This window comes from Neocloeon triangulifer, unplaced genomic scaffold (assembly GCF_031216515.1).
Source record: "Neocloeon triangulifer isolate White Clay Creek 2 clone unplaced genomic scaffold, ASM3121651v1 ptg000022l, whole genome shotgun sequence".
In the NCBI taxonomy this organism is placed as follows: Eukaryota; Metazoa; Arthropoda; class Insecta; order Ephemeroptera; family Baetidae; genus Neocloeon; species Neocloeon triangulifer.
Genome location: NW_026775562.1, coordinates 1,425,229 through 1,450,354, shown reverse-complemented (window position 1 = coordinate 1,450,354; position 25,126 = coordinate 1,425,229). Strand labels below are relative to the sequence as shown.

The 25,126-nt window shown below is 34.5% G+C and overlaps 1 protein-coding gene across 1 annotated transcript; it reads left to right on the top strand.

The window, feature by feature from the left end:
- The first annotated feature begins 609 nt into the window (after window positions 1-609).
- On the top strand, window positions 610-11,032 carry LOC132204784 (Kruppel-like factor 3). The gene is made up of 3 exons (XM_059633549.1): window positions 610-846; window positions 8,547-8,650; window positions 9,414-11,032. The coding sequence occupies exons 2-3, from the start codon at window positions 8,582-8,584 to the stop codon at window positions 10,476-10,478; spliced, it is 1,134 nt and encodes a 377-aa protein (XP_059489532.1). The 5' UTR covers window positions 610-846; window positions 8,547-8,581; the 3' UTR covers window positions 10,479-11,032.
- The last annotated feature ends 14,094 nt before the right edge of the window (window positions 11,033-25,126 follow it).

Sequence of the window (25,126 nt, the reverse complement as noted above, 5' to 3'; positions counted from 1 at the left end):
CTATTTTCATAACATTTATTATTTGGAACTTTTCTCCTTTAGGTGTGGAAGAAAAATAACATTGAAATGTTTGCAAATGCAAATCAGTTGTTGTTTTTGAAAAAAATCATATGCAATTTAATAAATATTCTTTAAAGGCAAATGACAAAAATTTAATATTTTACAGGATCTTCTTTACTGATTAAAAAGGGGTCTCGGTGATTGACTTAAAAATGTGCATATTTACAAGGAAAACGCTTTTTCTTATCAAAATAATTGATTATGAACTTAAAATTCCAGTGAAAAAGTTGGACCTTGGCTTGTGGAGCCCAGACAAGACTTGCAAAAAGGGATGCCCATTTGGCATATAAATTCAAGAGTGCTAATGAAGCGAATTCCTGAGTGCCCTGCTCGCGCCGTCCTTCCGCGGGAGTCGCGCGACGCGGCCGCGCGCTTACCAATGACAGCCGAGTCCGTGAAAAGGGGCCGGGACAAATTATTCCGAGTGGCACCGCGGCCAGCAATGGTGCTCGCGGCGGCTCGAGGAGGGGGAAAAGAGGGGCCGCAGCCGCCGTCGCCACTCGCCTTTAATGAAATTACTCGCATTTTTCTCTTTTCGGTGCGCGACCAGCGGAGAGGAGCGTGCTCGCGAGCTGAAATTTCGGAAGGAAACCCGAGCCAAACGCACGTGTTGGTCGCTCGCCCGCTCGCCTGTCCGAATTGTGCCCCGCGTGTGGTTTTCGCAAGATGCACAGTGCATGACCGCGAGCCGAGGAAAAGTAGTGCCAACGCGTCGCGCGAAACCAGAGAGCCCCAGACGCTGAATCCGCCGCTCCAAAATGTTGCACGATGGCTGATTTCGCTGAGGTGAGTGCCGTCCGTTTCCTGCTTTGCTTGAATTTCATCCCCCTCACCGGCGATTCGCAAGCTGCGCATCCCCCTCACATCACACCTGCTCTCTCACAAAAGTGCTCGAAATCCGTGCAGTTCCGTTCACGAAACGAAAAAATCACAGCTTAATTTATTTCAAGAATTTAATTTTCGATAGAGTCCAGTTTTAAACAGTTTTAAAGGTGCCTTCGCAGACTAATAATCCTGCGGTTGTATTGAATGAAAGTGCCTTGTGCGTATGCAACCGGCACGACTCCATATCCAATGATCCATTCAGCTTCGAAGCCGACTGGATTTGCGTTGCTTATGCAACCCGGACGACAGTGTGCAAGGGCAGGTTGCATCTCCACTATTTCACTTTGCTATTTTAGACAAATTTACACAATTTAAGAATTTTTTCAAAGGGATTTTAACCAGCATTTCATTTTTTTTAAATTCAGTGGTTTTAGTTACAAGACGTTTAATTTTAAGATGGTTTGATGGAAATTTTATTTGCAAATTTATTATATTGGCGTAACTCAAGGCCAAGTACAGCAACCTCATCTCTGCTCAAATGGAGATGCAGATTGTGAAATGTTTTATTTTTTTATTTAACCAAAAATGCTTTAAATGAGAGAACAAACGTATATTTTAAGTTGACTTAGATGTATTGAACGATTTGTCTTTTATTTTATTGAATTAATTTTATTTTTAGAAAAACTGTTGAATTTTTAGATCAGTCTAATGTTCTTTTAAGGCTTATTTTTCTATTTTTTCCGAGGTCACTGGTTAATAAGCAAGCTATTTTTATCTATCTTTTTTAACATTCCCATTTCTTGGTAAATTAGGAAATGAAAGATTGCAAGATTTTATAAAGGTCGTTTGTCTGATAATTTCTAATCACCCCAATGTTTGCTTGTTGCTCATTGTTTTACGCTATTATCAAAAGTGCTGTTCCTTTCAATGGCTGCATTGAACTGACTATAATTTTCTTATATATTTGCAATTTTGAGCAAAAGTATTTATACATAGAGATTAAAATTTAAGGACTCGTGGCATAATCGAATCATGTTTACAACAATTTTAATCATTTTTTGGAAATTATTGGACGATTTATGAATCATTATTGCAAAGACTTGATTTGATGCTCTAGTTGTGCGAAAAAAATCGTTTATTTAAAATTATTTATATGTTTTCATGGCAATTTCAATCTGATGAAACGTTTTGCATTATTTGAAGAATTTTATGATTCTTGCTGATTGATTTCTTTATTTTTAATTTAAAAATTTTCTGCTGACATTGAATCTAATTTTATGATATTTTAAGAGCTGAGGAGATTATTAAAAAAACATGCCATTCTCAGAACCCTTTAATTCATTATTAATTTTCCTTCAACTAAGCCCCTCTTCGCGAGTTACATGTTGTATTATTTTTTGCCGTTTCATATCTAAAATTTAATCAAATGCCAAGTCAACCGCGGCGCGGCAATAACGAGGATTAGCTGACTGTGCGAATTCGCTCTCGGTCCGAATTAAAGGCATTAAAACAAACACCGTCGGGAAAGAATTATCGATATCTCGGAACGGCTCCTAAAATTAAATCACGCCACTCCGTCCGCGGTGATAAAAAGGCTGACGGAGAGCAGCGCGGGAGATAGTCGAGTCACTTTGCCGGCGATTACGGACACTAATCCCCACTGTGAAGAGCCGCTCGGCCTCGGAGAGATTTGAACGCTCGATATCAATGAGCGCGTATTGCTTAAAAGCTTTGCTGCCGCCGCGGTACGAATTAACGATGAATGTGAGAGGTGTTCGACTTGACACATTTGAGATATTCGTCGTGTGTTGCTCCTCCGTCCGACATCACGAATTCCAGCAACTGACGCGCGCGAGAGAGAGACTTTTTGTGTCCAAATTTTTCTTCCTGCGAGGGAGTTGGACGCATGTTTGTTAAAAGCTTCCATTTGGAAGTATATTAAAAAAAACATACCACAGAATTTCTCTCATCAGTCATCAGCCATTTATTTTATTTTAAGAAATCCTCATTGGCATCGTAAAACAGTGCGGTGGAAAAATTGAAATCGTCTTTTTACAATCAAAAGAGAATTTATATAGTTAGTTTCTATTGTGAAAAATTGTTCTGATTATGCCAATAAGATTCAAATACAAAAATTTATCAAATCTTGCATTTGATTCTATATTTCATTTGCATCAGATTAAAATTGTAATTAATCCCTTTATTTATATTTATTCTACAATCAGATACAATGAAATACACAACATCTTACAACAAGTCAATACACAAAAATCAAATATAAATTTAATTTGAAGAATTTAATTTTAGATTGGGTGAGATTGAAGCCAAACAAAGAACAAATTGTTTTGTAGAAATTCATGCAAATTTTATTTAAAATTGGATGGAAATGCAAAACTTTTTTTAAATGCTTTCAAGGAATCGTTATTTGGGATAGACAAATGAAGTCCCTACGGAGGATGGAATCTTTTTGATATAGGAAGTTTTATAACAAAACTCTTGCTATTAGTGCTTGTTTCCGATTAGCATGAACAATGCAATACTTCTCACTTCTTTCCCAACAATTGATTTATTCTTCAGCTATTTAATTTTTTTTTTGCAAAATTTGACTAATCAACAATAATATAATTTAATATTAATTGCAATAATTTTGAAACAAGAAATTGATTCTATTCAGTCAATCTCTGGTAAATTGATTAAAAATTAAAGTTATTATTTGATATTTTCAAGCGAAAATTTCTCTGCAGCTAAACCCAGAAAACTGGAAATTAGAAATTAAGTTTAAAGAAAGTTAATTATTAAATTATAACCAAAATTTAAGTCATTTAAGCTTTATTTTGAAGTTATTAACAATTTTTATTCAATCAATATAAACCCACATTTTCACATCACAGATTTGAAAATAATGAAAGCGAGAGTGGAACCAGCTCTGCTCTTTTGCCATAAATCTCGGCGTTCAGCAACAATGCAAATAAAGCACGGCGAAGAACAACACAAGCGTTTTGTCCACTCTCTCTTTCTCGAACATTTCGCTTTTTGATCACACAGTAGGGTGTACGTCTGGTCATGATATTGTATTGCATTCGTACTAGCTGACTTTATCAGTCGCTTATATATTAAATGTGCATGCTCGCGAGAGATGTAATAAATGATACTAACTCTACCGCAAACCTACACACACTCGCATATATGCGAGAGAGATGCAGAAAAATTTCCACCGGCAGTTTTATTCGAAAAGAGTGGAAATTTGATATGCGGACGATTTGTATCTCTGTAGAGGCCAACCTGCCCGCCTGCCATAATAATATTCTCTCTCTGCTTTTCGGACGAGAGCGAAATCCGAGACCCGAGCAGACGCGTGCGCCGCTTTTCTCCGTGCCATTTTCCCATAACACATACTCTGGCAGGTATATATTGTTGTTTCTGGAAAAAAAATTAACAGGGTGAAATTTCCACGAGTTGCTTAAAATAATGGCGGACTTTAATCCTCACTTAGCCTTTAAAATCATCTTTAAATATAAATTAATCAATTTTGAAAGTTATATTTTGGGATTTTTAAAATTTATTTAGAGAAAAGAAAATAAAAATGCATAAAAATGGTTTGCGTATAATTTTTATTATATTTTAACGAATCTCAATTATAATGAAATAGATAAATTTATGTTTATATTTTAATATTTAATAGATTGTCGTGTATTAAAAAAATATTTTATTAATTTTGAAAATAAATCTTTTTTCAAATAAATTTAATTAATCCTATTTCTGAATTCTGACTGTTTCTTAAGGAATTGACAAACAGTGTGAATTATAGGCAAAAGAAATATTTCACATATATATCCAATATTTACTCTTGACTTTGACTCACTTATCTGCTCACGTTGTAAAGATTGCATGCTATCATAATAATCAGAAACATTGAGCTCTAGGGCGGAATTTTTATACGTTTAAGACAAATTGGTGCAATATCCTTTTTCCAATTAAACAGGTCTTCGCGCTGGAATTTTATTTTATGTGGGATCAAGAACATTTAATTTCTTTTTATATATCCTTCCTTGTAATTAATGAGTTTAAACTTCACTTGATATTAATATTGCACTTCAGCAGTTCAAGTCACATAAGTTTTATTAATTTTAATAATCAAAAATAAAATAAACACGTTTATTTAATCTCCAAGCGTCAAAGACATGAATTGTATCAATAATTTAATTTACAAAAATGTACACAAATTAAAATACATTTTTAAAAACATGAATCAAAATGGAATGACAATGACGACGATTAATTGGGTTTAATAATTCAGTTTATTTTCATGTTCCCCTGTTGATTAAATGCTTTTATCGGCATTAAATTCTAATTATTAATATTATTTAGTTTTCATTTTTAAAAAGTGAAATTTAAATAAATAAAATAGCTCAGACGAAGAAAAAAAAGAAAAAAAATCAATTTTCCTTTTGAAACCACTAGGGTAGGCAGATATCAACCGCGGCGTCCACCTGACTGAACACAAGTGATTTTTTTTTCTCTTTCTTCTCTGCGGTCGGAAAAAACCGTCTGCTCGCACAAAAAGGACATAATTAAAATTTATTTGAACTGCTGAGATGTCGCGCACACACTCGGGTGTCCGTTCGTCTCTTCTCTCTCCTCTGTATCGAGTATAATAGCGCGTCGTGTCCCTTTTCACGTGATTTATGCGCGGTAAATTAAAAAAAAGAGGAAGAAAATGTGTAATAATATCGCGGCGAGTGTGCTTCTGCTTGTGCGTGTGTAAGTCTTTATTAAAAAAGATTTTCGTATTCACGCTTCCTCGATTGTGCGCCTGCCGAGTGAGGATTTATTGAAATTTTTCTCTCTCGCTTTCAAATATCACCGCGCGCGAGTGTTTTGTATGCCGCGCGTGTTTTCAATGAGTAGGAAATTGTGTTTATGCGTGTAACTCTTAAAAGGACAATGGGCCTCCTGACCACCTAAATGACACCGTAGACGCGCCAGGGACACTAAATTTTTTATTCAGTCCCTTCGTTTCCTTGATTTTGTTCCTTCAAGAAAAGTTAATAGTAACTTTTTGAGAGAAAAAAATTAATATAAATTCAATTTCATGATTTTATAAAAAGGCTAACTAATTTCTATTAAAAATTTTTCACTAAATTTAGTATTTACTTAAATTTTTTACAAAAGGTCCTTAATTTTATTCTTATAAGAGTTCTTTGTTTGAAAAGTCTATCATGTAATTAATTGAAAATTTAGTTTTTAAATTTTTGTTTCAAATAAATAAATTCATATTACTTCATTTGTTTAAACCAATTTATTTAATTATCGGATGAGACTAAAATTAAAAGTTTTACATTTGGTTTAGCATAGCTGAATTTTTGTTCTTTAAACTTGCTGGTGCTGTTTTTTTTTCAAAACAAATAATCAATTTTTTTCCTTTCTTCGTTGTAACAATTAACCTTAACAGATAAATAAAAAACGGGAATTAAGATAATTAATTTAATAATCTTTTTTTTAACTTTTCTAAATTTATTTCAATATATATTAAGTTATTTTTATTATTTTTTTATCATTTAGCTTAAGATTAATTACAAAAATCCTCTTCAACAATTAGATTGAAAATTGAATTAAAATTTTCCATTTTTATTTTATTGAGCAGAGAAAAAATAATAAATATTTCTTTTACATCATTCATATCTTCAATGTGAATTAAATTTTAATAGATTCCATGTATTATACTTCAAATCTCAATTTTTGTTTTTATGAATAAATTTAAATCTTCATTCTCAACCATTTTGATGTAGATGGGATTTGAAATTGTACAAAATTTAGACATTTAGAGCGAGTAATTAATTAATCTTCATTTAAGATTTTCTTCAAAGTTAAATAAATTTCCATTAAATTGATTATTTGGCCGGTTTTTATACTTGAAATGAATTTAAATATCTTTTGTAAATTTGAATGAGAAGTGAATGAAAATTCATCATTTTTATTAATCATCTTGCGTGGAGGTGCAAGTAGCCACTTGAGTACATTTTGTCTGTACGAAAAGTGACGCCACCCTTTCTTTCATTCAAGATCTGACGCAATTAAAATTCTATCAACCCTACTCATGTGGAGAGATGGCCAAGAAAGGCCGTATATGTTTACTTTGGCCGCGAGTCAAAGTAGATCTGCTGCGAGCGAAAACATATATATTTTTTTTACATGCGCGCAACGTGCAGGTATTCAGTCCTCGCACACATCATATTGCTCCGATCTCTCGAAACAACAGTCGCTCTTTTATGAATGGAATGCGAGAGCGGCCGCTGAAAAAATAAAACGCCGCGCGGCCGACGCGCTTGTAGGTTTTTATCAAAAAGGTGTAGCGCGCAATATTGGAGTATGCGGCACTCCTTCAGTGTCAATACCACCCACGAAACGCTCTCTGCAATCTGAAACTGAAAGAAATTATTTGGAAACTAAATCTACAGAATAAAGACACAATCGAATTTTTAACTCGACGCAAGTAAAATGAAAATTAGAACTCCAAAATTCATTGATTTATTTTGATTTTGATAAAAAAAAAATTATAAGACAAATAAGCTAAAATATTTGATATAAATTGCAAATTTAATTTTCTCTATTTAGTGCAGAATTTTAGAAATTGAATCATATGTCATGGCCTTTCCCATTATTTTTTTTTTAAAGTTTTCTCTTGCTCAAAAAATGAGGTTTCATACCTCAAACACAAAGCTGGAAGAGCCGTTTTTTAAATTTTATTTTCAATTAAAGCAAGTTTTCAAACTTAACAAAACGCTGGTTTTTGCCCTCTTTGAAAATTCCAATGTAATGCGCATAATTCACTAGGCTCTATAAATTGTACTAACAAAGAACTTATCAATTAGAACTAAATTATTTAGAAAAATAAAATTCTTATTCATATATTCCTATCAAGTTAAAATTTAAATTTTTTTTATAATATTTTAAAAGATTTCAAATATTATACAAAAATAACTATTTATTATAATTGAAATTAAAAATTTACATCATCAAACAGTGCTGCAGCTTTTATTTAGCTGCATACTTTTACTTTGTGACAAAATTGTCAAAATTTTGTGTTTATAGGGACGACAGATGATTCATTTTTGTTGGCCCTGCTTTATATAAAAATTTCAATAAAAACTTTTGAGTGCGTTATCAGGAATATTCTACATTAAAGTGTATCAACATCAGAGAGCAGCGCGCGCGGCTATCACATGCAATAAGCCACGCATCTCACAGCGCCGCGGTTTCGCCTGTTTCTAATTGTGTACGTATACGTGCGAGAGAGGGAAACCAGCTTTCTGATGATGATATTAATTCCCTTTGATATCGCCGACATCAAACACACCTCTTTACCACGTGTTTGTGCGCGCCGGCGAGGAATAAAATCCCCCGAAAAAAATAATAACCGTTTCCTCCAAAGCAATAAATGAAAAAATAATGCTCATCGTAAGGACTTAATTCTCTCATTGTTTCATAATTTACATTTTTTATCTAGGATTTTTTTATATATTATGATTTACGATTATTCGCGGTTGTAAACGGAACTGCACGCGAGAGAGCAATCCACGCTGATGATTTATTCTCGAATTACGGCACAACTTAATAATCGGTGATTTACATATGTCTTTGTATGTTTGTTTGAATTGCAGAGTGCGGCACAGCACTTCCACTTCTAGACTTTTGTATGGTGCACTCTTTGGGACCACCTGCACAATTTCTGCACCCAGACAATAAGCCCACTAAGCCCCGACACGTAAGTAGACTAATGTATTTTTTTAAATGTACAGCTCTTTCGAATCTTTTTATTTTTATTTTCCATTGTGCCGAGCGGCGAAATGAAGTTGCCCGCCGGTGCTTAATGCATGCGCCGGGTCAAGAACAATATAGTGAGCCACCCACGTCAGGCACACTCTGCTCTTTAAATTGAAAATGTGATGGGCAGCGAGAATTTCCACCCAAAATAGTTGCCCGAGCATGAAATCTGCGAGATGAGCCGCCCCGTAATTAAATTACACGGCTTCATCTGCTGGCGAAATTAATTTTTATTAAATCTGTGACAAACCTCCTAACTTGCCCTTTTTAGGATCCCACTCAATTTAAAATTCATAGATAGCCGTTTAATAAGAAAATAATCCTTGGAATTATAAAATTGCATCAACCTTATATATTTTGGTCAGCGTTTCCATATTTTATTTTACATTTCAAAATTAAATACGACTAGAAATAACTTTAATATTATTTGATTGCCAATTTAAAATAATAGACAAAATGAATTTGACGCTCCTCTATTTAAATGAAATATCAAGAAATTGCACAATAATTAAAAAGAAGTACTTTCAGACATTATATTCAATTTTATTAAATAAATGAATTTCATTGAAACAGAAAATGTAGATCATATATTTATATAAAATTTTAAAAACTTTTTACAAAAATATTTATTTTTAATATTTAATTATTTTATATTATTTTCTTCATTATAATTAATTCTCTTTGTTTTTCTCTGGCGTTTCCAGATGTGGCAGGACATTGAGAGCGTGCTCTCAGGCGACCCTGAGCAACAGCGGGGCCTTCAATCCGCAATCGGCCCAGCCGGACCAACCCCTCCAGCGGCAACCCCCTACCAGTACCCCTCACCAATGGCCAGCAGCGACAAGTACTCGTACCCTGAGTACAACTCAGGGTACCACCACTTCTCCCCTAGTCCGAGCATTCATCTCAACAACCCCGACCAACCCCTCCATCCACATCACCCCCACCAGCTCGCGCAGCAACAGGTGCACATAAAAAACGAACCGGACGACGCTCGTTATGAGCCCACCCTGAGTCAGGTCGTCGACCTCAACAGCAACCCGTACGCTGGCCACCCCTACCCGATGGACACGAAACCGGGGTACAACCAACCCCACCAGTTCAACTACCCCCAAATCCACGGGCAGGGGCAGGACTCGTCGTACAACGGCACCATGACCATCGTCCCCACCCAAAACTCCTTCCACTCGCCCCCCTCCAGTCCTGACAATCACCCTCACGCGGTGCTCCGCGCCCCCTACCCCCATTCTGACATGATGCAGTGGCACCCTCAGAATGCAACCCCCCACCGCTTGGCGGCACACTACCCCTCCGGCCTCAGGGTCATGACCCCTCCAGCCTCCCCTCACCTCGCCAACCTGCTGAACCACCGCCACCACATGCAGCACCCCCCTCCGCAGGTGACCAACTACCTGGGCACCAACCCCGCCCAAATGGACGTCGTCCAGCCGCCGCCCGCCAAACCGAAACGGGGCAGACGTCGCTGGGGCCGGAAAAAGGTGACCACGCACACGTGCACCTACGCCGGCTGCGCCAAAACCTACACCAAGTCCTCGCACCTCAAGGCCCACCTGAGGACGCACACGGGGGAAAAACCGTACCTGTGCTCGTGGAAGGGCTGCGGCTGGAAGTTCGCCAGGTCCGACGAACTCACCAGGCACTACAGGAAGCACACCGGCGACCGACCCTTCCAGTGCAGACTCTGCGAAAGGGCCTTCTCCAGGTCGGATCACCTGGCCCTGCACATGAAAAGACACATCGCTGTTTGATATTGACTCATGATTAAAGTACGCGGATCTCTTGATTTTTATACTGAAAAATTATTTTTAAAATGTTTTTTACTATAATATTATGATGTCGTGCTGGAGTGTGAGCAAAATTAAAAAGAATTATTTTTGAAAAAGTAAAATATTCAGAGGAAGACTGCTGCCGCCGAGTCGAGTTTTGCATTATGTACATTATATATTTTTGCAAATCATAATCTCTCTCTCTCTTGGTAAGAATAACTCAGTACGAGTTGCATTCCTCTCTCTGTGATAATAAACGCACCCTTCTCAGTGTAAACGTCAAATATTTTAATAAGATAAATTCCACGCACGCACCGGCTTTTCTGCATCCTTTCGACGATGACTTGCTGAAAGCTGTATCATTCCAAGCCGTCTCTATTTATTGCCCGTTAATTTATTTTCCGCCTCACTCTCTCTTTTTTTCTGGAAAAAAATCCATGTATATTTTATGTCGCACATCACACACAGGAAATTTGTTGTAAATATCGTACCAGGATAAATAAATAAAAGGTCGCTCGAGGCGCGAGCGAGCGTTTACATGCATAAATCCCTTGGCGTTTGTTTTCCTTCAACCTGCCGAAAATATTAATGTCAACGTAGGGTTTCCGACGAGCAGGTTGTGTAAAAAAAACCTGCAGCCGGTGAAAGGCAAAGGGGAGCACAAAAGGGTTGCCAGAGCAAACAACCTGAGGCGGCGAATGGAAAAAGGAAGGGTTGCATCCTGCATGTGATACGAGCCGCCTTTTTAGCGACCAATTACTCTAGATTATTGAAACAGGTGCAGCATAAAACTTTTGAAAATATATAACATAGTTGTGGTGGAAATGCGTGATAATTTAAAAAGCCCTAAAATTCCTTAATTTATTCTCACTTTTAAATTTTAAGTATAATTTTAATTAAAGAAAGCGTTTTAAAGAGAAAATCATGATAAATATCCAGCAAAAACCTCTTGTTTTGAAGGTGCATTCTTCTTATGTATTAGTTTGATAATTTTAATTTTAGGATAAGATTATAATAAATTAAGAATCAATTGTTAATATTATTAAATTTTTAATACAGATTATAAATATCATTTGTTAATGAAAAGAATTAAAACCATTTGAGATTTTTAGTTAATTTTGGGAATCGTTGTAGGAAGCCAAACATTTACATAAATTTATTACTAGCTTTTTAATTAAGAACCAAGTTTGGTACAAAAGTTTTCATAATATTTTTCAAGATTTATCTCAAAATATAAATAAGATTTTTGGGAATTCTTTTTACAAGGCATTTTGATCAAAATAAAATTCATTTACGTCTTCTCATTTCTTCAATTTATTTTATAAACTCAAGGACACTAATTAATTTTTTTCACCAAAGTAATGCAAACCTATGCAATAAAATTATTTCAATAAAAGACTCTTCTGAAACTATTACTTTCATACTTTATAATTCATGCTTATTGAGCAGATTTTTGTAATTATGTAAATTTTTTATTATTCATTTTCTCTTTAATTTTTTAGCCTAAAATTATAGTGTTGAATAATATAGAATTAAAATTTTGGATTACAGGTTTCTTATTTGTTTGAAGTCTGCCCTTTCCGCAGTAAAATTTTATAACCACATAATATTCCATGCAACACGTTACGCTAGAAATTGATTGGCAGCGTTTGCAAGTCACACTTCTAGGCGATTTCCGACTCACGTCTCTCTTCGGTGATGAGCGCAGCACACCTGCATCCACTCAAATCTCTCTACATTGACAGGCGCACGTCCCCTCGGGTGTTGAATCGGCCGAGAGTTCAATGAATGGGAGAGTACGAAAAAATTCCACCTTGGCCAAAAAATATATTTATAAATTTAAATATACATAAATATATCCACCTCCCATCAAGCATCGGAGCGAGCATTCATGAATGAACGGATTAATGAATGGGCGAACTCGGCAAAGGGGAGGGTCCATCTCTGTGTGATGCTGGCGTCGTTCCTTCTTCTTCTTCTTCTTCTCTTATGAGCGAAATAAAATACACACGAAGAGAGTCCAAAGGCTTGAAACAAGAAGCGTCGTGTGCTGGAGTGAGATTATTATTTAAGGTGCGCCCGCTCGCTTGAGAGAGACGCACTGGCTCTCTTTTTCTCTCTCTCTAGTGTGCATGAAAAGGAAGTGCGGGGTGAAGGGGTCACGGTCCCTTGAATGGGTAAATGACAGGCCCACACGACCGTCTTGGGCTAATCGCACGCTATCACGGGCCAGCAGGCGTCGTCCTTGTTTTTCCATTGTCGTGATGAGGCCATCAATGGACCAACCTGCGCGCGCGCCATCAACTTGCTGAATGGTTTTTTTTTTAACTTAGTGGGTATAATTTGTTTCCGTTCAATCGGCAAATGGTTTTTTTTTGTCTTAAATGCGCGATCGTAATCGGTTGGAAGGGTTGTTCGGTTTAACGGTCGTGGTAAATTATTTTATTTGTTTTGCACGGAAGGTGTACTTGTTAATGGTGAGCTCACGAAGGAGTGTGTGCTTTTGTTTACCTAATGTGAGTGCTTTAAAAAGTTCGTCAGCACAAAAGAATTCAAAATCATTGATTTTTTTTTCTGAAAAAAAAAATGAATGTGAGAAAATAGATAAAATTAATTGAATTTGTCTATTCAAACTTGTAGAAGTTGATGAGAAATTTTATTTGATTTTTATAACGTTCAAAATTATCTTTGATTTTGTTGATATCAAACCCAGTTGGGCTCATTTTATTGCAATTTTAAGATTAATGTAAATTAAATTTCTATAGAAATTCTTGCTTCTGTGTCTGGAAAAAGAAGTTTTTCAGCAAAAATGTTACAAGTTGGATAATGATTTCGTAGCAATTCATTATAAAATGCTAATATAAATTATGATTGAAATTTATTTTCTTATCCCTCTTGTCAGAGAGAGTAAAAAATTATAAATAAATTTGTAGATGGTTATTTAGAAATTTTTTTAAAATATTGTTTCCGTATTTTTTCTTCTCTAATGTGTTGTCTAAAAATTGCTCAACGCTGCCAAATTGTTTAAATATATCACCAAATTTTCGTCAGCATTGTCAAAACTTAGCATTCTTTTGAGAAAATTCAGAGAATAAAAGGAATAAATAGAAGTTGGGCACTCTTGAAGCGACTTGCATGAAGTACGAAAAAACAGGCTTATCCTGTTAATTTTTTAGCGGCCCTACCAGTCTCGGTTTCGGTTTTACCAATACAAAAAGATAGAAAATATATGGAAAAAGGGGAAATCTAAAAATACTCCCCCTTCTTTTCCTAAGTTTTTCATAAAACAGGGAAAAAAGCATTTTTACAAGCTATATAAGCCATGAGTTTACCAGTAATCTTCATAATTTATGCCATAAAATGTTGCAAAAAAATTATACAAGCAGAGGATAATGCCGGATAATGTAAACCTTGCATAACGAAGCGAAAGAAGACAAAATGTTGCACAATATTACATATACAGGCCCGTATAGAAAACACATTAATATATGCTCACACAAGACCATAAAAATAAAGTACGCATTATTATATTTTTTTTCTCATTCAAAGAGCAAGTGGGAATGAGCGTGGCGAATACGTGGAGAACAAAAGTTGGTGCGCGGTTCGTGCCCTCGCGCTGCTCGCGCGCGCGGCATTTCCTTTTTAATAATAACACATCCACAGGCGAGTGTAAGTGATAATTTACATATTGAATATCAAAGGTCAGCTAATAATAATTCGAGAGGGAACTCGAGACGTGCAGGGTGAGAATACATATGCACGCCGGCCCGGGAATTATATATTATATTTTTTATATTACGGAACGCGGAGAAAAAAATAATGAAAAAATACACACGAGCCGTGATAATAATAGCGCACGGAGTCGCACGTGAATTAAGAAAAAAGAGCAGAACGTATAAAACAATGACGGGTGGGATGAATATGGGCGATTCTGAGAGAGAGAGAGAGAAAATACATATCAGGGCCTAGAAAGAAAGAAAGAAGAGACCGGTCGTCGAATTTCCCTCTCAGTCAGACAGATTAAACGCAGATATAAATCTTCCATTAAAAAAGGTATTGTGAAAATATATTAAAGCATACGAGAGTAATAATTTTTTATTTAGCGTCACCAAAAAGAATTTAAATTGCCTCCGTCTCTCTCTCTCTCTTCTCTCTGCAACATGCACACACGTGCGCCCGTCGCTTATTATATACAAAATTGAAAGGCCAGATCACTGCCGTTGATATCGCCATGATAAATGATAAAAATATTAAAATGGACTTTGTCAACCACAAAAAACATTCGTCGGCGCAACGCTGCCCTCTAATTGTGAGATTTTGTTGGCAATCTCCAGCAAGCCGCCCCAGTGGCTAAAAAATTGTGCAGATTTTAATTCATTTCAAATGGATGATTATCGGTTTGGGATTCAGCTTTAAGCTATTGATGGATTAATCTCTAAAAAAACGCAATAATTAACAATTTTTTATTAAATGTAAAGTAACGGGAGCAATTTTCATAAAAGATGCTTGATTTAAAAGTAGAAAATTTAAGAGATTTCTTTAAAAATCAGTAAAATTTACTTCATCTGTGCCTGTAATTTTGCAAAACATCACAACATAATTTTATCTTAATGGACCAAACCTCTAAATATTTCAAATTTTTAAAGTCGTAAAACTTTCAAGGAAGCTGAAATTGCAATAAAAATTCATTTCAATTTCCTTTGAAGGAAAAATTTATTGATCACGAATTTGATGTTTTGCTTAAATTTTTTTCCAATTTTTCCCTGAAACCTCAAACTTAACTCGATTGATTGTGTTTTTGTACAAGACGAATTACTCTTTCAATATTGAATCATTTAGAAGTGTAGAAATTCACCTTAATTAATCACCAGACATCATTTACTTGTATATAAGATTCAATTGAAAAGTATAAAAAATGACCTCCAATCATTGGTTTCATTAAAAGAATCGTTTCAGATTGATTAATTTTCACAAATATAAAATTAAAGGTCATTCGAAGGTCCGCGGTTGTCAGTCAAAGTTCTGATCAGGGATCACCCAGGTGTGGTTGGCCCCCAATTTCCCAGCAACAAATTACGTACGCTAGCTCTGTTTATCAAAAAACTTTATTCCGATCGCACTCCTGTAACGAGTTGGAAAGAAAAAACCGACCGCGCTTCTTTTTAATACAATCTAAACAGCAGTGAATCATTAAATGGTAAAAACGAACTCGGCTCGACCAATCATATTAATTATAACATGTGACAGCATAATTAATGAACACTTCTTTGGAGCGGCCGGTTTTGTTTTTGTACCCGTGGCGAGCTCGGCTGCTGCTGTTTTATAACTCATTCATTTTTTAAATGAATATCAAACGCTCCGACAACAAACATGCATTCCGCGCGGGTTATTTTTATTATTTATTGCGCGCCACTTTTTATTATTTAAGCACGCTGGTGACGCTCTAAGGCTAACTAATGCAAATAAATTAGAGTGGAAATTAAGCGGCCTCTTACTTACCTCGCTTGCCGCCGAATAAGGAGACGCACCGAGATGAATAATAATAAATTTCGAGCGCGTGAAGAGGCAGATGGAGAAAAATAATCAACCGATTGTCTGATGAGGTCTCTGACCATTAGTTTTGTAAATTTACTCTCTTGCCGAGCAGCGCTCCTTAAATTTTAATTGTCAGTTAGCTTAAATCACTGTCAGTGATGTCCAGGCACAATATTTTGTTAGAAGGAAGTTCATTTGCAGAATATTCTGAAACCTTTCTTTTAGTCTTACTGTTTTGTTTTTGAGTCAATTTATCAATTAAATCCAAATTTTAATATTTTTATTCTCGATCGTTGGTTAAATTTGAGAACTTTTAAAAGCGATTGGTTTTGGAAAAAATAAGCTTTTAGTTAAATATAAAATTAATTTAACTTTTAAAATCATCAATTATTGCCTCTAACAATAAGAAATTATTTTCAAGTAAAAAAGCCAATATTTTCTGATGAAAAATGTTCTTCGATAAAATCTGAAAAGTTCAAAAATATCTTACCAAAAAAACATCGAGCGCTTCAACAAAGAGAGCATAATTTTTATAAAAAAAGCTCAACTCCTCCTTCATTTATTAAATCTTAAATATTTCTACTAAAATCAAATTACGTTAGTTCAATTTCAGAACTAATTCATTCAATCGGTGAAAGGGAAAGCTGTGATTTTTTTTTTAAATTTGTTTCGGATTAAAAAATGATACAATAGAGAAATAAATATTATATTCACACAAGCAAAGCGTCAAGCATTTTACTAAAGCTAGTTTTGAAAGACCAACAAATGTGTGTATAAGAATCAATGGATCAATTCGTGCGATAAAACTTGGAGAAGGATGCACGCAGGTGTATTATTTGCCCAAGTGGAAGCGTGTTCGAAGAATATCGTTCGGAGGCATCGGACGGTAATAAAACACCACCTGAGGGCGAATCCCAGCGCAAATGCACACACACGAAAATAATCACTCAACACAAAATTGTTTGTTTTGTAAGTAGCGGGCACACTTTTATTTTCGAATTATGGCATCTATAGAGAGATGTAAATAAAGCATTGGAGCGCAGAGCGATAAAACATCTCTTTCTCGCCGCGTACGTGTTTCCCGGTCTGGATATCTCGGCAGCATATTTCATAAACATCGTGTATTTCACGACGGCTATACAGTGAGATGCAGCGGATGATGTGAAAATTATGGATTTCCAAAGGCTTTGCTCTCGATCGACACACAGATTTTATCAGACAGTGGTCGCTCGCTTTCTGCTGAAGCGTAAGTTATAATAATGTAATATTTCAGCGAAAAGGGAAGTGAACAATAATGCTAAGAAAGTAACACAAAATGATGAAATTAGATAGAAACAGAGTTAACCGAAGAATTATTTATTTATTTATTATGAAACTGTTTTATTTTAAGGATTTTGCTAATTAAATTAGCATGAAATTGAAATGGTCCTCACATTTTATGGTTGCCTAAATTTAAATTATTTTCCCACATTTATAATCAATGAAATTTGCTGAATGTATGCAAATTTTTGTTTAAAAGTTTCTCATTTTTAGATTCATTTTACTTTTTACACAAATTCCTCACAGATATATGAAGTACCAGCAGATGGCAGATTGAAATTTAGAGTTAGTTGCCCTTTTATTAATTATTTTTCATGTTTTCAATGAAAGTACAACCCAGTTTTAAATAATTTTCTTACTGAATGTACAAAAATATAAAAAACATATAAATTGCATTTTGAAAGCAGTTGATGTGCTGCTAATAAAATTATGTAATAAAGCTATTAATTTAAATACGATTTTAAAAATTATTTTAAGCATTACAGGCCATTATTTGATGAAAGCCAATTATTTTACAATTCAGAAATTTAACATCACGTTTTTCAAATTCCATGATATGAACATAATTATAATTAACTTATTGTCATTCTTTAAATCTTTTAATTTCAATTCAGTTAAGAGAGAATTGAGATTTATTTCTCAGAGTTTAATTTTTGTATTTAAATTCGTTTTAAAAACAATGGGTTTGAACGTTAAATTTCTCTAAAAATTATTATTTCATCTTTTTTTTTATTAAGAGATCTTTTAGCACTTCCCTTGCTCACTCAATTGTTACTGATTTTCCACGTGCCCTCGCGCAGATTGCTATAAGCTTCTCGCCGCAGCTCGGTTTTGCCCCCGAAGGCGCTGAAACGATATTAATGCAATTTGCAATTTAATCATACGGTGTTGCGTTCTTCGCGCCCTCGACAGCTAAACTCGATAATAACAATAATTCACACTAGCTGGTGATTTTCGTCCGAAAAAAAATACACTGCTCCTTAAAAATCATACAAAAGAACAAGAAGAAGTGTGAATATGCGTACGAATCGCACTTATCGAGATCTCGGCGTGAAAAATTACAAGCCGCAAGTAGCAGATTTATGTTTGCTTTACTTTTTTACACAGGCCGATCGAATCTTCTTCTTCAAAGAAAAATTTTAAGTGCAGGTATAGATCGGTGCTTGTGACAATAAAGCCAAAAAGCTTTACTTTTTCACATTTTACATATTTGGGCAGGTGGATGAAGATTCCCTCTGGTGATAGAAAATATTCGTATCAAATTAATAGCCCAAAAAATCTCCATTAATGTGCCGAGGCGAGCGCACTCTTTATGTAATAGAAAGATCATCTTTCCACTCGAGCTGGTCCGGCGTCCGGCGTGTAAGTCCGAAGAATTAGGCGTGACTTATTGTAAATAAACGGAATCAGGCTTCAGATTCATTCCTTAACGCGCCGCGAATGAGCAAAAAATATAATATGGAGAGAGAAAAAAAACGAGGATTCACGCGCGGCGGACGAGGGAAGTTAGTGAGGCATGCGTTATTTAATTTGGGCCCTACTTCGAAAGATCAGGCCGGGCACACGCTTGATTTACTTATTCCTCTTTCATAAACAAGTTAAAAAATTATCCAAAACCTTGAAAAACAGGCACATTATCGTACAAGTGTCTTTTTTAGAAGAGTTTTTGCATAAGAAAAGCTCAAATATTTTAAATTACGATGCATATAGTATTGAAAATATGTTTAAACCTAAATTTTGACAATGAAAAATTCCACTAAAAAACTAACAAAAATGTCCCAACTTGAACAGAATTTTTTATATGTATTGAAAGGTTATGAATTAAATAAAAAGATTAAAAAGCTTCCGCTTTTGAAATGCGTCTATGTTGATATATCTGGGATCTAATCGCACGTAAAGTTTGGAGAGATTGATGGGGTAAAAACGTGACTAGAGGAAAATGACGAGCAGAAATTCTGTGAGTGATTGATCGGCAGGGAGTGCGGTAGGCATCGCGCAAAAACTTCTCTGTTTTGACGTTTATATTGCAGACGAATTTTACGGTTGTATTGTTATTGCTTGGTATTGTTTCTCGAGGAAGGAAAAATGAGGTGCCTCTCGTCTTTTTACGTCTCTCCGCGCGCTTTTATTGCAAAGCGAAAAAGCGCAGGCAGATGAGCGGTGGTGGCGGCCGTAAATTGGCTTTCTAAATGGCAATTCCGAGGGAAGTGAGGAATTATTGGATTTTTTAATTATAATTTAAATCTTGTTATTTTGGCAGCAAATTTTTAAACAATCAAGTCAGCAATTTTATTTGATGATTATTAAAAATTGTGATTAAAAAAGCTGAATTTGGTCTCTAATTTCAATTTTTTTTTTTATCTTATATTTCTTTACCTTGACGCATTGCCCTATAGGCTTTCCCTTCTGGCTATGTATGTCTGGGTGGTTCATCTGTATGAGTTTCGCTTGACTTTTGCCAAAGGTGATGCATCTGGCGTGTTTATTTAAAATGGTGTTGATGACGTTCGTAAAACATTAACATTCAGATAATTTTGTAGTTGAAACCGGTTGAAACAAAGGAATATTACTATAGCATATTTAATTCTTAGAATTAAGTTACAGCTGTTATTATTAAAATAAAGTTCATTTTTTTACATCAAAGACCGAATATTAATAGTTAATTTAAAATTCTGAACATAAGAGAGAGAAATTGAAATTTGTTTAGAAATTTAAAAAAAATTTATATTTTTAATTATTTAAAATCTGCAAAAATATTGAATAAATTTTGCAAAATATAATCTTACAATTAAAAGAAATTTATAGTTAAAAAAAATAAACCACCTGTCATATAATGCCTTTAGATTATCACCTGACTTAAAATAAACTCCGCCGTTGGCACAATAATTGCCAAAGCACATAGGAATAAAGGTTGCATAGGTAATTTATTTTTCACCATCAGCCAGAGAGAGACAATGAACGGGCATAATTGCCGTCATTATTTATCGTGCCCCGGCGCAACAATAATGATAATTGGCCTCTTCGGTCACCGAGTCGCATTTGAGCGTAAAATTGTTGCTGCTGAAGAGCAGGGCGGGGCGCCTTTGTGGATGAGTTGCTCCTCCAGCCAGCTCGTTTGGTGCCCGATCCGTCTTTTTGACGTCACATCCCCTTCCGGTCGCGCATCTTTCTCCGCTGGTCACCTTGATTTTGTTTAGTTTGTCCCCCGAAAGGCGCCCCTCGTTCGGAAGTCGAACAAAAAGTATTTAGTCGCACCGAAAGGGGGTGAGTCGTGAAGCGTGTAATGGTTTTATCAGAGTGCGTTTTTCTGCCACGCTGGTAATTACACGTGAGCTGCATTTTGATTATTTTCGTGCACCTGCACTCGTCGCCGGACTTTGTATTGTTCTCGCGCGCGCTGGGAAATTGCTGTTGCGATAAAAGGGGTGTGAAATCTTGATAAAACGAGCCGGCTGAACAAGATTACACAAGATTGCGATCGACAATTACAAAGTGGAAATGTGTAAATGAATGTTAACATAATTAACAGCAATTTTATTGTCGTTTGTCATTATATTTTCATCTGATTATGCGATTTAATTGGCTATAAAGGTTATTTTATTTAACAAAATTATTTTTTATTATATTGTAAATATTTTTTATAAAAGAACAAGTGACAATCTTATTTAAATTAAATTTAATTATATTGCTAAACTCAAGCTCTCAATGTATAATATTATTTAAAAAAAATTACTTTTTAATGTTAAATTTACTAAGTAATATAATTGCTAAAATATACAAAAGAAACTTTTAAATGATGCAAATAAAAAAAAATTTATGTTTTAATTAAAAATAATCTAGAAAGAAAAATGAAATAAACAAATATGTTTTTTAATTTTTGTAATATTTATTATGAAGTTATTAAATCATGTAATAAACAAACTAGCATAATTATTTTAAAAATATAATTACTTCAATCTCCTCAAATTGTTGTTTGCAATCATTAGATATACATTCTCTTTTTATCAGCAAAGTTTTGAACAGTTTGTTTTTTTAAGTATAAATTTGTAAATATTATTATTTTTTCATTAAATATTGTAGTTATTGTCTTCAAAATGCCCATCACGAGTGAAATTATAAATCAAAATCACAATGCAAAAGGGGCGTCACACGTGATGAGCAGCGCTAATCGATGCACACCAGAATACAAAAAGGTCGAGCTCGATGAACCTGTTGCACTTTTAGTTCACATGAGAGAGACAAAACCATTTTATAAATCATTTCTCGTTATAATTGCCACTTCCTCCCTTTATGTTTGGCCAAAGTGCATGTTTGTGTAATCGTCGCGCCGTTAGTTATTAAGCACTGGAGCTGAACTGCCCCCGCATTCTGATATACCCTAATTTTTCAAACAAAAAGCTCAGCAGGTTTATAATAATATTTATTTAGCCGGTGGAAATATAAAATCCCAGCGGTCGGCTCGTCATTTGAATAAATTACTTTCAGCGGTGAAAAATTATCGTTTCCCTTTTCTGAAATTTATATTTTTATAAACGAGATGATGACTAACGGCTCTCGCGGCCGGTTTTTTGTTTCACATTATTTCTGGGACTAGAGAAGTGCATTATTTTTCTCGGAGGCTTGTTGGCCTGATAAAAGTTTGACACTTGATTAGTCTTTTGATTTATTCTAGCTGCCCGGCGTCTTGTCAACAAAAAGGCAGCTACTGTGCCGCGCCGCCGCCGCTGCCGAGACTGGTTATTTTGTTTTCTCCCTTTCGAAAGAGCGCGGCTTGTTGGAGGTCCTTCTCTTGTCGCTTGAACGGGAATCAATCATCTCTTGCCGGAGAAATTAGGTATTCCGTCCGACTGAATTAATTCTGCGTCTCTGCGTTTCGGAACTCCTTAAAAAGTTCGGGGAAAACTGGAGTGGCTGTTGGTGCCAATATAACTGTCTTTTAATATTTTCTCGCCTTTTATAGAGATGTAAATTCAATAATTTGGCAAGGATATAATTTCTACTTTATCTCAAGTGCGTTTTAATTCAACTTCAACTTTGTTATACTGAAGAAAGTAAGAAGCGTGCAAAATATTGGGGAAAATTCCAAAAATACCTTTTTGAGAAATTCATATAATTATTGTCCATCATGAATTTTAATTTTGATGAGCGCGTATAATATTATGTTTTTCTGTTTAAATAAAACAGTTCAAATTCAATTAAATCAATTATCAATATCTTTATGTACGTAATAACTTTATTTTCTATCAAAATAAAATGAACAAAAGACGACTGGAAAGCACTAATTATGTGCATCTATAGTTGAAATAATATCTCATGCTCTCAAAATAAAATTATTTCATAAAATCATTTCTTATTTTTTAATCACAAGTTAGCTAAAAAGCTTAATTGCTGAAAATAGATAATAAACGTTTAAATTATGCAAATATACATAAAAAATTAATTATATGATAATTACATAATTATAAAATATAAAGAAAAATTAAATAAGAAAGATACTTTTTTCAAATTATTGTATAAACTTTTTTAAATATTAAACTATTTTAATTTTAATAAAAAATTAAGATTATCAACTTTATGCAAGTAACATAAAATTAATTTTGTGTTTTTAAAATTTTTCAGTTACTTAAATTCATCGTTTTACAAAATCAAATTGATAACAAATATTAAATTTTATTTCGTTGCAAAATAGGGCGAAATATTTACAAACAGCGTCTTTTTCCAACCGGTGTGTATGAAATTAATTAAAAAAATGAACAAAATAAAATTAATACTCTGGCTCAAATATTACAAAAAAATGAAATATGAAGTATCTTTGTTTGTTGTTCGAGCTCCTAGATTTGGTACAAAATAAAGTATTACCCAATCTGAACCCTCAAATCCAAAACCAAATTTGCTCTCAATGTTTTGATGCGCGAATCTTTCAAAACGTACCACCAAAAGTTTATTTTTGATTTTTAATGCATGAATATATGAATAGAATAAATAAATGAATTAAGTTTGAACAAAATTGTTAAATAAAAATTTCTTATGATGAATATTTTATAACACAAAGGCAATCCACAACGTAAGACTTTTTATTGACCATGACAGTTTTGTTCCAAAAATTCCTGACACTTATTTCGAGCAATATACATTATTCAAAATACATTTCATAAAAAAAATTACATATACTTTTCAATAAAATTTTATCAATTAAGACGACGAACTCTAGCAATTACCTTGAATTTTTATAATGGGAAAAAATTTGAACGGAAGCACTGCTCTCTATATCCACGCAGACTCACTTTTGTCGCGCAAGGTAAACGTGTTTAGGCGAAAACTGGCTGGCAATCACTTTTGTATCAATGGGGAGCTTTTATATGCAAGCGGCGCGTGATAAAAAGTGCATCATTCGAAAAAAAATAAGTCGCTCTCTCTCTCTCGACTTGTGTGTGCTCAGCGCGAGAGAGACGCGCAATATAAGCAGAGGGATTCAAAGGGTTCCGACCGAGAAAGACGTTCTTCTCTCGCGCCGCGGCTGCCGTGGCTCTCTTTTATGATTATCTCGCGCCTCTTTTCTCTCGCCGCAAAGTTCAAAGGCGCCGACGGGGTATGTGTGGAGCTCTCGCATGACATAATTATGCCGCGCACTCTTTAGCCGTAGAGGATTTTCCGAGGCGAATAGAAACAATGGGCTTTTTAATGTGCGCCGGATTATATTATGAGAAGAAGATTCGGCCGAGGTGGAGGATGAGAGCGTGAAATCGCGATTTTCCGCCGACAGGGTGGATTTCGATCTGATTCATTCCGACTGCGCGAGAGACCGAGGTGTGTGAGAAATATTTCGAATTCACACAGGAAATTATTTTTTGACACACACTAATCTGTCCGTCAAGACGGAAATGTATTCCTTTTTCAATTTGAGATGCATATTAGAAAAAAAATTACCATGAATGAAAGGAGGGCGTTTTTTATTCTTCTCACGCAATTCTTCGCAATTTTTCCAACCCTCTATTTTAATGGAGGCACCGAAACTTAATACAATAAAAAGAAGAAAATTTTTTGTATCATGATCGAGAGGGATAAATAATAAAAAAAAATAAATAAAAAAATAAAAAAAATATTTGATTAAAAGCTCATTATTGGCATAATCAAATCAAGACAATTGACAGTGAGCTTATTTCTGCTTGTCAACAACAAACAATAATAATTGTGATGAATTGAAATTTTATTTTCTTTTATTGTAAATCCTTCATGAATATACGAATAATTTTTTAAGTTTTTAAATTTAAAATTTGACACTGGTGGTGTCGCGTTTTTTCCAACATTCCTTTTCTTTCAAATAAATCGTTTTCAATAATTGGATGTAAAACAATGTGATGTAACAATTTGGACAAATAAATAACATTAATATATTCTTGAAATCCATTGCTCAGCTATCTAGAATAATAAATTTCATTATTAATACCTACATTTTCGCTTAATTTAAATGCATTTATTTTCTAGTTTTTGATTTGTAATACAGATTGAGCAATCTTTGAAAAAATAAGATAAAATAGACTATGTCTATGTGTTAAGTTTAAAATTCAAATTTTATTGTTAATCCGTTTCAAAACTCTTAACGGATAGTTTTTTTAAATGAATTTCTTACTTTTCTTATCTCGGATCGAAGTTTTAGCAAATTCATTGCGAGCTTGGTGGTGCCTTTTTGTCCAACAATTTAATGTTTCGCATCCAACAATTACGCTACAATAATTATTGCTTATCTTTTAATATGAGCCATAAAAAGAATTTTT